The sequence below is a fragment of the Aquarana catesbeiana genome, linkage group LG11, assembly GCF_042186555.1.
Source record: "Aquarana catesbeiana isolate 2022-GZ linkage group LG11, ASM4218655v1, whole genome shotgun sequence".
NCBI classification, from domain to species: domain Eukaryota; kingdom Metazoa; phylum Chordata; class Amphibia; order Anura; family Ranidae; genus Aquarana; species Aquarana catesbeiana.
Genome location: NC_133334.1, coordinates 29,145,249 through 29,157,389, shown reverse-complemented (window position 1 = coordinate 29,157,389; position 12,141 = coordinate 29,145,249). Strand labels below are relative to the sequence as shown.

The 12,141-nt window shown below is 47.5% G+C and overlaps 1 protein-coding gene across 7 annotated transcripts in view; it reads right to left on the bottom strand.

Annotated features, from left to right (window-relative positions):
• Positions 1-12,141, bottom strand: part of ACCS (1-aminocyclopropane-1-carboxylate synthase homolog (inactive)) — a 71,044-nt gene that overhangs the window by 38,190 nt on the left and 20,713 nt on the right. For 3 of the 7 annotated variants that reach the window (XM_073604136.1, XM_073604137.1, XM_073604138.1), the window contains exon 2: positions 4,395-4,927. In XM_073604136.1, the coding sequence (XP_073460237.1) occupies positions 4,395-4,927 (533 nt within the window). Of the gene's footprint in view, positions 1-4,394; positions 4,928-8,799; positions 8,871-9,586; positions 12,137-12,141 lie in introns of those variants that run through there. The other 4 variants (XM_073604135.1, XM_073604134.1, XM_073604133.1 and 1 more) reach the window with 3 other exon arrangements.

The window sequence follows — 12,141 nt, the reverse complement described above, 5'->3', positions numbered from 1 at the left end:
CATTTTTGGTAAACTCATTCAATGAATCCAAGCTGAGATAACATGCACTGCATTGATGCATTCACATAATTTCACAGTAAACATGAGATAAAACAAAGTTCAGGAATATTCCTTTATTCCATTGTTTTGCAAATCTATGTACACTACAAACTGTATGATTGAATCCGTTAAATCTGATATTGCTGTTTTACTAACCTGACAGCTTATTATTCTAATTAGAAAACCTTCATTTTGTTTGCAAATATTAAAGATTCTAACTACCAGCAAGAATAAGCCTTTACATTTAAAGAGCACCCGTCATTTCAGATCCATCATCATGGCAGCGCCTGTTAGCGGGCATCCACTCACCTGCTGCCGCTACGTCCCTCACCTTGTTGTGTCACTGCCACATCACCAGCCGCCCCATTAAAGTAAATGGGACTGTCGGACAGTCAACAGCGGGTCAGAGGAGGAGCCTCTGCGGGACAGAAATGACAGTTGCTCTTTAACAATTATGATTTAAATCAAATCCACCGTGGGCAGGACAATGACGTCATGATCGCCACCTCATCCAATCATGTCTACATATATATGGCCCTGGCTGGCACAGTGAAAGAGAAGTGTGTAAGCTCCTCGCTTATGGCAGAGCCGGTAAGAGGGAGATCTTTCCGATATTCTCACTGGCACACAGAGCGATAATGCGAATGTGCACAGGCACATCCGGCACACACTGTGCGCACACGCGCAAAGCTGGGACAAGGGGTGGGCAAGAGGGGCAGCTGCCCTGGGCGCAGTGGTTTACTGTAGGGAAGAGGGTGCCCTCCTTCTGTTATAACGCTGACAGGAGGAGTGACAGCGGCACGGATTTGGACAAGCGAGTGACTGCTGGGCGTAGGATCCCCTAAGCTTGCAGATCATGAACAGAGAAGGGGGGGGGGGGTGCAGCTTGGCATCTTTGCGCTGGATGTCCTCGTCCTGGCACTGCGCATGCCTATGCGGGCAAGACAAACTATTTAACACTAGTAGGAATGATTGAAATGATCAGCTTTAATTTATTGACGTAAAACCTTTATCCCAAAAGGAAAAATCTGTTTGCTGTAACTGATTATAAAGTGTTAGCTGGAGTTTGGCTTCAATTTGATGGTGTATTTAACCACTTCAGCCCCGGACCATTTGGCTGGCAAAAGACCAGAGCACTTTTTGCGATTCGGCACTGCGTCGCTTTAACTGACAATTGCGCGGTCGCGCGACGTGGCTCCCAAACAAAATTGACTTCATTTTTTTCCCACAAACAGAGCTTTCTTTTGGTGGTATTTGATCACCTCTGCGGTTTTTATTTTTTGCACTATAAACAAAAAAAGAGCGACAGTTTTGAAAAAAAAGCAATATTTTTACTTTTTGCTATAATAAATATCCTCAAAAAATATACAAAAAAACATTTTTTTTCCTCAGTTTAGGCCGATATGTATTCTTCTACATATTTTTGGTTAAAAAAAATAAAAAAATAAAAAATAAAAAAAATCGCAATAAGCGTTTATTGATTGGTTTGCGCAAAAGTTATAGTCTACAAAATACGGGATAGTTTTATGGCATTTTTAGTAATAATTTTTATTTTTACTAATCGGCGATCTGCGACTTTTATTGTGACTGCGGCATTATGGCAGACACATCGGACAATTTTGACACATTAATACAGCGATCAATGCGATTAAATTGCACTGATTACTGTAAAAATGACACTGGCAGTGAAGGGGTTAACCACTAGGGGGCGGGGAGGGGTTAAGTGTGTCCTAGGGAGTGATTCTAACTGTGGGGGGAGGGGCTATGTGTGACACGACACTGATCACCGCTCCCGATCACAGGGAGCAGAGATCAGTGACAGTGTAACTAGGCAGAACAGGGAGATGCTTGTTTACATCAGCATCTCCCCGTTCTTCCTCTCCGTTGAGACGATCGCGGGTATCCCCGCAGACATCGAGTTCGCGGGACCCGCAATCCGACTCACGGTGCTCGCGACGGCACGGTGGCAAATTCATAGGGACGTACAGGTACGCCCGTTTGCCTGTCTGTGCCATTCTGCCGACGTACATCGGTGTGCGCCGGTTGCTATGTGGTTAAATCTGCTAATACATTTAACACCCCCCCCCCCCCCCACAGACTGAAAATGCTGCTGTCTGCTGCGCCTCCTGTGTTCCCCTATAAGAGTGCCCCCACTCCGGATGAAAGAGGTGCTTTACTGGCCAGATCACCAGGTGAACAAACAGGCAATGCGCATGCGCGAGCCGCGCAACGTGCCATGACTGGCCGGGCAATCATCTGACATGTCCCAGATGATTTGCTGAGAGGGAGGTGATCTCCCTTCCGGTGCCGCGGAGCCCCGGGAGGAAGTGGGAGCTGGGACCCTCCAAAAAGAGGGGATCCGCTCCCCCCCCCCAAAAAAAAAAATGACATGCCAAATGTGGCATTTCAGAAGGTCACCTTCCCTTAAAGCCGAAGTTCTATTTTTGGGTGGAACTCCGCTTTAAAAGATAGTCACAGTGCCCCAGGCAGGTAGGCCGTTGGCAGTGCCACCGAGGCTACTAGAATTTAGTTAAGCCCCTATAGCAGGGGTCTCCAAACTTTGCAAACAAAGGGCCAGTTTACTGTTCTTCAGACTTTAGGGGGGGGCCGGATTGTGGTCAGTGGGGATAATGATGATTTAATAATATAAAAATGATATAAACAAGGCCAAGGATAAATCCAAGGAAAGATCCAAGCCTACTTACCGGCCGTCAGCGGGTTGTAAGCGGGCTGGTCGGTGAGTAAGCTTGGATCTTTCCTTGGATTTATCCTTGGCCTTGTTTATATCATATGTTCCCTTCCAATGCTACTTGCTGCAATGGCCAGTTATAGGTCGGGGTAGTGGAGACCTTTATATTGTATTAATATTATTATTATATTGGTCAGGCAACGCACTGACACCTGCAGCCATTGTGCGATTTGCTGGGTGTTCAATGTGCCTCTGTACCTTTAAGAAGGGGTGGGCTCCCTTCAGTGCACCTGCCCTCCACCTATCCATCAGAACGCATGTGCTTCAATGAATGCATGTGGGGGGAATAGTGCCCCACCATTGGGGGTTAGTGGGAGGAATAGTGCCCCACCGTTGGGGGTCAGTGGGAGGAATAGTGCCCCACCGTTGGGGGTCAGTGGGAGGAATAGTGCCCCACCGTTGGGGGTCAGTGGGAGGAATAGTGCCCCACCGTTGGGGGTCAGTGGGAGGAATAGTGCCCCACCGTTGGGGATCAGTGGGAGGAATAGTGCCCCACCGTTGGGGGTCAGTGGGAGGAATAGTGCCCCACCGTTGGGGGTCAGTGGGAGGAATAGTGCCCCACCGTTGGGGGTCAGTGGGAGGAATAGTGCCCCACCGTTGGGGGTCAGTGGGAGGAATAGTGCCCCACCGTTGGGGATCAGTGGGAGGAATAGTGCCCCACCGTTGGGGGTCAGTGGGAGGAATAGTGCCCCACCGTTGGGGGTCAGTGGGAGGAATAGTGCCCCACCGTTGGGGGTCAGTGGGAGGAATAGTGCCCCACCGTTGGGGGTCAGTGGGAGGAATAGTGCCCCACCGTTGGGGGTCAGTGGGAGGAATAGTGCCCCACCGTTGGGGGTCAGTGGGAGGAATAGTGCCCCACCGTTGGGGGTCAGTGGGAGGAATAGTGCCCCACCGTTGGGGGTCAGTGGGAGGAATAGTGCCCCACCGTTGGGGGTCAGTGGGAGGAATAGTGCCCCACCGTTGGGGGTCAGTGGGAGGAATAGTGCCCCACCGTTGGGGGTCAGTGGGAGGAATAGTGCCCCACCGTTGGGGGTCAGTGGGAGGAATAGTGCCCCACCGTTGGGGGTCAGTGGGAGGAATAGTGCCCCACCGTTGGGGGTCAGTGGGAGGAATAGTGCCCCACCGTTGGGGGTCAGTGGGAGGAATAGTGCCCCACCGTTGGGGGTCAGTGGGAGGAATAGTGCCCCACCATTGGGGGTCAGTGGGAGGAATAGTGCCCCATCATTGGTGTCAGTGGGAGGAATAGTGCCCCATCATTGGTGTCAGTGGGAGGAATAGTGCCCCATCATTGGTGTCAGTGGGAGGAATAGTGCCCCATCATTGGTGTCAGTGGGAGGCATAGTGCCCCATCATTGGTGTCAGTGGGTGGAATAGTGCCCCAAGGGCCGGATAAAGGCAAGCAAAGGCCCACATCTGGCCCTCGGGCCGCAATTTTCAGACCCCTGTCCTATAGTAAGGACCCTTTATTTGCCGGTCTGGACATGTTGAACCCCATCTCTCAAATGAAGACTATTTAGAAACATTAGATATTGGCAACAGCCTGAGAAACATTTTGGAGGCATTCTTACAACACAATAAAAGAGGTATTATAATAAAAATAGCTCACATTGGGGTTCTTGTCCTCATCATACTTGTCTTCATGATATGCTCTGTACCCCTCCTCAGAGGAGCCCCGGAAACCAGACAGGATGTTGCCACGACTGGACAGGTAGGGGCTGCAGTACTGCTTACAATTGTACATATCTCCTATTTCCGGCTCTTGGACTTTGCTTGTAGAGGCTCTCTTCAGAAGGTCGCCTTCTGGTGGAAAGGCAGAATTTGATGGCGGCATTGGTATGGACTCTTCTCCGCCTTGACGTATCATGCCCAGCATCTGGGCGAACACAGTGAACATGCGCAACTCGTGCTGGCGGTCCAGCTGCAGCCTCCGCTCCTCCAGACGAAGCCTCCGTTCCTCGGCCTCCTGCTCCTGCACCATCCTCCGTTCCTCCAGTTGGAGAAAGCGTTCTTCTGAGGCTCGCTGAGCCATTAGCATCTGGGCGACGAGGTCCTCCAGCGGCTCCAGGGGTTTCCTCTTCCTCCAGAACTGCGGATGAGTGCTCTGACCCGAGGAGCCCGCCATATTGGATTCACTAAAACCTGGAGGAGATCAATAAAAAGAATGATTCTAGATGTTGTCTAAGTTATGCGTAAACACTAGTGAGGTTATCTGTTACAAGACCAAATCTATCAAATGAAACATATTCTATGGCTGTCTAGTTCCTTGACTTCATCAGTCTGGTTGCAGGCTTTCTAGGGAACAAAAAGCATCTCATCCATAGTTCTGTTCAATTATACTGCTGCCCATAACCAAAGCCTGAGAGAATTCAAAGTCTGGCCAATGGCGGTGAGTTAAGGTTTGGTCCAAACCCAATTCGGTTTGGACCTACAAGAAACCGTCACAGGATAACAATGGCATTGTCCAAATATGACCATGTTGGGTCATTGAGGTCACCAGCATCCCATTCCTTAGTTACGTGTGGCTGCAGGGCAGGGAATTTCCTGGCCGCAACCGATGGGTCCAACGTCCTGCTATCATGTGACACTCCGACCCTTAGCTTTTCACTACTGACCATTCTTGTGGACAAGAACCCCTTTTTATACAGGAGAATTAATTGTTTTTTTTGGTCAAGTCTACACATATGGAGGGTGGCCACCAGTACATGCAAAGTTCTTTCCTATGGAGGTAGTTCAGTAAAATACCACCAATGTGACCACTAGATGGAGCTGACGTTAATAGGAAATAAACATATTAGGCAAATTACGGGGATTTTTTAATGCTTGATATGGTTGCACAGATTTTTTTTTAGAATAGACCTCAAAGTTTTCTGGTCTCACATTTTCTCACCGGTGTCCCTATTTGTTTATCAGGTAAGTCTTACTAGGTTTAGGGGAGTTGTTCTGCATTTATCTACAAAAATTGTTTGCCATGTACCATTTAAAAAGGCCTCTCTACCCAAATTGATGAATACTTGCACCCCTCGGGTACAAACTGACCTCCGGCCTTCCCATCAGTTTTTGCTGACACCACCAATGGGGCACGATTCCTGCCATTGACACCACCAATGGGACACAATTCCTGCCACTGACACCACCAATGGGACACAATTCTTGCCATTGACACCACCAATGGGACACAATTCCTTCCATTGACACCACCAATGGGGCACAATTCCTGCCATTGACACCACCAATGGGACACAATTTCTGACACTGCCAATGGGGCACAATTCCTGCCATTGACACCACCAATGGGACAAAATTCCTGCCATTGACACCACCAATGGGGCACAATTCCTGCCATTGACACCACCAATGGGGCACAATTTCTGACACCGCCAATGGGGCACAATTCCTGCCATTGACACCACCAATGGGACACAATTCCTTCCATTGACACCACCAATGGGGCACAATTCCTGCCATTGACACCACCAATGGGACACAATTTCTGACACTGCCAATGGGGCACAATTCCTGCCATTGACACCACCAATGGGACAAAATTCCTGCCATTGACACCACCAATGGGGCACAATTCCTGCCATTGACACCACCAATGGGGCACAATTCCTGCCATTGACACCACCAATGGGACACAATTTCTGACACCGCCAATGGGGCACAATTCCTGCCATTGACACCACCAATGGGACACAATTCCTTCCATTGACACCACCAATGGGGCACAATTCCTGCCATTGACACCACCATAGGGGCACAATTCCTGCCACTGACACCACCAATGGGACACAATTTCTGACACCACCAATGGGGCACAATTCCTGCCATTGACACAACCGATAGGGCACAATTCCTGCCATTGACACCGCTAATGGCATGCAATTCCTGCCACTGACACCACCAATGGGGCACAATTCCTGCCACTGACACAACCAATGGGGCACAATTCCTGCCACTGACACAACCAATGGGGCACAATTCCTGCCACTGACACAACCAATGGGGCACAATTCCTGCCACTGACACAACCAATGGGGCACAATTCCTGCCATTGACACAACCAATGGGACACAATTCCTGCCACTGACACCACCAATGGGACACAATTCCTGCCATTGACACCAACTATTTCTCTCCCTAATATCAAAGATCAGGCATTGTTTACTCCCACTGGTCACAGTCTGCCCCCCCCCTAATATCCAGAGGACAGTAAACTGGCCCTTTCTTTAGAACTTTTGGAGACCCCTGCCCTAGCCGCTTCCTCCCCAGCCTGACTGTCCCTGGTCTGCCACCGTTCATCCATTGGATTTCAGTTCTTTCAATCACAGAGTCTCATGGGGTGGTCTACATGCACATGTAGCCTGCCTAGAACCCCCACTCCCTCAGACTGACAACCACCCATCGAGGCAATACAATATCTGCAAGAGCCAGCCCACTACTTGTATCAGGGCTGAGGGCCCTTGAGAGGGGTCCTAACTCTTAGGGCCCTTGAGGGTGCTGATGTTTTTTTAGGAAACCATGTACCTGCCATTCCCTCCCACCAGCCATGATCTGCCTGCATTGCATAGAGAAGCACAGAGACCCAGTGAGGACATTGCTGTGTCCAAAATAAGGTATGTAATAAAAACAGAAAAGTTGAATTAAAAAATGTCATTTGCATTTTAACGGTGGGTGTGGGAGAAGGAACCAGGGGGGTCAAAATAAAGCAGATTAAGCTTCAGCTAGGGATTGGATAAATCCCAAGAGCTAGATATCAAATGAGACTAAAAAAAAATGGCAGTTGCCATCTAACTTTTCATTTACGGTAGTTGTCAGTGAAAGCTCGAACTCGCTGTTGGCTCCTAAACTGAACTCTGCGGTTCCTGAATTTTGCAATAAATTTGACCCCAATGAGTTAAAGAAGAACTCTCAGAAATTCATAACTACACATGAAAAAGTTCCTAATATGACTCGATATACAGCGAGGATCTTGATTTAAAATTCACAGGGATTCAGTTGGTAATTCAGTTTACAGGGGTTCAGTTAGTATTTTCTTCTGGCTGAGGTCAGAATCTCATGTTTGCACTATAACACACCGAAGACCCCTTTTATATCACAGTTCCCCTGTACATCAGTGTCTTCAGGCCCTCTTCACATCTCAGCTCCCCCTTTACATCACATCACCCTTTTAAACAGTCCAACAGTGTCCTCTGTTCCTCTTTACATCACAATGCCCCTTTACATTACAGTGCCCCTTTTACACATCACAGTGCACCCCTTGATGCATCAAAGTGCCCCCCTTGATGCATCACAGTGCACCCCTTGATGCATCACAGTGCCCCCTTAAACATAGCAGTGTCCCCCTTTACATCACCATGCCCCCTTTAAACATCATAGTGTTCCCTCTTTACATCAGCATGCTCCTTTACATCAGCATGCCCCTTTACATTACAGTGCCCCCCTTTACATCAGCATTCCACTTAAACATAGCAGTGCCCCCTTTACATCACCATGCCCCCTTTAAACATCGCAGTATCCCCCTTTACATCACGTGCCCCTTTAAACATCACAGTGTTCCCTCTTAACATCAGCATGCTTCTTTACATTACAATGCCCCCCTTTACATCAGCATGCCCCTTTACATTACAGTGCCCCCCTTTACATCAGCATGCCCCTTAAACATAGCAGTGTCCCCCTTTACATCACCATGCCCCCTTTAAACATCACAGTATCTGCTTTTACACATCACAGTGTTCCCTCTTTACATCAGCATGCCCCTTTACATTACAGTGCCCCCCTTTACATCAGCATGCCCCTTAAACATAGTTTCCCCCTTTAAACATCAGTGTCCCCCTTTACATCACGTGCCCCCTTTAAACATCACAGTGGTCCCTCTTTACATCAGCATGCCCCCTTACATCACAGTGCCCCCCTTTACATCACAGTACCCCTTTACATCACAGTGCCCCCTTTGAACATCAGTGTCCCCCTTAACAGGTCATCATGCAAACTCCCCTGCACAGTCCTACCAAGGTAGAGGCACACAGCTGCTGCGTGTTCTCCCTTGGTTCGCCTGCCCAGTTGCCGCTGTCATCCTCACAGCGGGCGGGGGTAGGAGGTGCTGCATATTGGGATGGTGGGCGGGAGTTGCCAAACGTACTAAATTAACTAGCGGGTGATTACCGGCTTGTTCCTATGAAAAGATTCCCGTCCTCTGTGCCGATATGCAGCACCTCCTGCACCCCCCCCCCGCCATCTGTCAGGATGATATGGGCGGCCCGGGTGGTCGCCCCTATCATCCTCACAGTGAGAGAGAACACCCAGGTTGATTAGTGGCACAGTGGCGGTCCGGACAGTACTGTCGCTCGGTCCGGGTTCAGACCGCGGTCTGCCATTTAGTGAACCCTGATATACAGTAACTGCAGAAACTATATATATAGTCAATGAAGAACAGTCCTTGAGCACCTGGGAAGTGACTAGACTAAAGGGGTGCAGTCTGGGAGATATATTGTCATCAGTCTACTGCAGGTCACAAAGGTGAAAGGTAGAAAGGAGAAATGACCTATGTGAGGCAACATGCCTAGAACAGGCATGGAGATTCACAGTTTTGAGTCAGCATCTCAGTCTCATTAGTAGGATAGCAGAACAAAAATGGTGCTGTCCTTCTGGGCAGAAACACAGTTAAATCAACAGTCAGTGGATATTATGGCCTTTGAAGTGCTACACTTATACATTACTTAGCATGCAAGCACAAAGGTCCACTTTAAGGAAACGTTCTACGGCCACTAAATTGTGTTGAAACATGCAGTCTCCTACCTGAGGGGGATACGCTGACCTCAGCAGTGACCTCCACTCTCGATATGGGCGAGTCTTGGCCTCCTCTATCCAGCATGCCTTGTTCATCGTCTTCTTGCTCTCCCCCAGAATCATGTATATACGTCATAGAAGGGGGTTCTGGACTCAGACACTGTTCATCAGACTGCACATCCTCACATTTGATTTCCATCATTTCTGAGTGTGTCTGAGAATGAGCATACTGAGTGAACGGACCATGGAATCCATCAGGGAGGGAGTTCTGGAGCACATGCTGGTTCAAGATGCCCCCAGGGCCTAGAGACCCATAAGAGAGGGTTGGACGGTGAGTTAACACCCTGTCCATTACTTCATAAAACTTCCAAGCTCTTCCACCTCGCAGGGTCTTGCTATTGTCCTTCAGCCTTCGATACTCCAGCTTCATCTTCTTGATCTTCTCTCGGCACTGGTCCCCAGTCCTGTGAATCCCTTTATCCCTCAAGGCATCAGCAATCCGGTTGAAGACATGCTGATTTCGAAGACAGCTCTCCAGTTCCATCTGCACTGACTCATTTCCCCATAGCTGTAGAAGTTCCACCACCTCTGGGTCTGACCAGTTACTCCCTCGTTCATATTTCTTCCCTCTGAAATCCATACCCAAAAGAGAAGGAAATGTGGAACAGTGGGATAGAACTAGGTATGTAATGAGGAGTGACCACCACAGTCAAAGAGGCTTTTCTAAACTTCAGAACCTGGATCCACCAAAAAGTCAAGGAACATTCCTCATCATTTTCTTTCTCCAACTTTTACAAGGTCAAGTGGTGCCTTCTGTAATTCCAAATGGACTTGCCCAACAGGAGTTCTGAATTTAATAAAGAAAGTAGAGCCAATGATCCTAATGGGTCTAAGGAATTCTCAAAGGCCTTCCACACCTTGTAGACCAAGGTGACCGTCCCAGTGGCTTGGCCCAATCTCAGATATTAGGACCAACTTGTTAAAAATAGATTTAAAATTCTCAACAATAGGAGAGTTCTGAAGTGAGCAAAGGAAGGAACCCAAAAAATATAAGGCAACCTCAAAGACCTTCCACAGTTAGCCTTAGTTGACCGTCTCAGTGGCCTGAGTCTGAACCTAAATATTGAAATTAAATGTCTTTAAATTTCTCAACAAAATGAGTGTTCCGAAGGGAATAAAGGAAGAATGCCAACGATCCTAAATAATCTTGGAAAATAAGACCTCCCACAACTTGTAGACCAAGGTGACCATTCTAGTGGCTTGACCTTGAACCCAGATCTTAGGACCAGCTCAGTGAAGTGTCTTTCATTTCTCAAAAAAATGAGAATTCCAAAGGGAGTAAAGGAAGCAGAGCCAACGATCCTAAAGGCTCTTGAAAAAACACGGAAGACCTTCCTCAACTTGTAGACCAAGGTGATCGTTCTAGTGACTTCACCTTGAACCCAGATCTTAGGACGAGTTCAGTAAAATGTATTTCATTTCTCAACAAAATTAGGAGTTCCTAAGTTGATAATGGAAGCAGAGCCAACGAAAAACCTTGAAGACCTTCCACAACTTGTAGACCAAGGTGACCGACCCAGTGGCTTGACCTTCAACCCAGATCTTAGGATCAGCTCAACTAAATGTCTTTCATGCCTCAACAAAATTAGAGTTCCTAAGTTGATAATGGAAGCAGAGCCAACAATCCCACAGGATTTTCCAGCATTTCCCAAAGGAAAGCAATCTCCGAGACCTCAATCTTCAGTTGACAAAAGGCGACCGTTTTTCGTGGCTTGGCCCCCAAACCCAAATCAGATTATTGGAATGTCTTCAGTATGGTCATAACTATATTAATATATAAAAAGTTAGTTGTATCTGTATATGGGAGACAATGGATTCTGTAGAACAATTACAATACAATGAAGTATAATTTGGGGGGCTAGAAAAAGACCTTCAAATTCGAAATGTTAAATAAAAGGGTCTTCTTCTGGGCAGGATCGGTTGGTTCTGGTTATAGTACGGCAAACCCAGGTTAATAATGGATTTGTAGCAATGCAATATAGTAAATATTATTATTTGCAGCCTAACAAACTAATTTCCGTAACTTTGTTTCAAAACAAGTCTATCAGTTATGGAGATATCTCGAAAATATGAGCAAAAAGCCGTACAAGCTGACCATAAGGATACAATGTAACAATATTAGAGGTCTTTAGAACCAAATTGTAACACTTCATTCTGAAGACCATCCTAGGGACTGAAGTGTGCAGAATGAGGATACAATGTATCATCCACCATAAGATGGTCAGTAGAGGAGATGATCATCTTATGGAGGTCCTATGGATTGGCTGTGGCCCAGGCAAGTAATAATCATGAACTATTGTGGGATTTATAATATGGGCTGGTCTAACACGGGTTAATTCTTAGTGGGGGGAGGGGCAATCCAACGATGACACAATGTAACACCCATAAGATGACAGGTAGGAGATGGGGGAAGGGAGGAGGTCCTATAAAAATAGACTCAAAATTACATCCGACAATTGAAAAGTTTGACTCTAGCTGACATTATTATGGGATGGATTCCACTT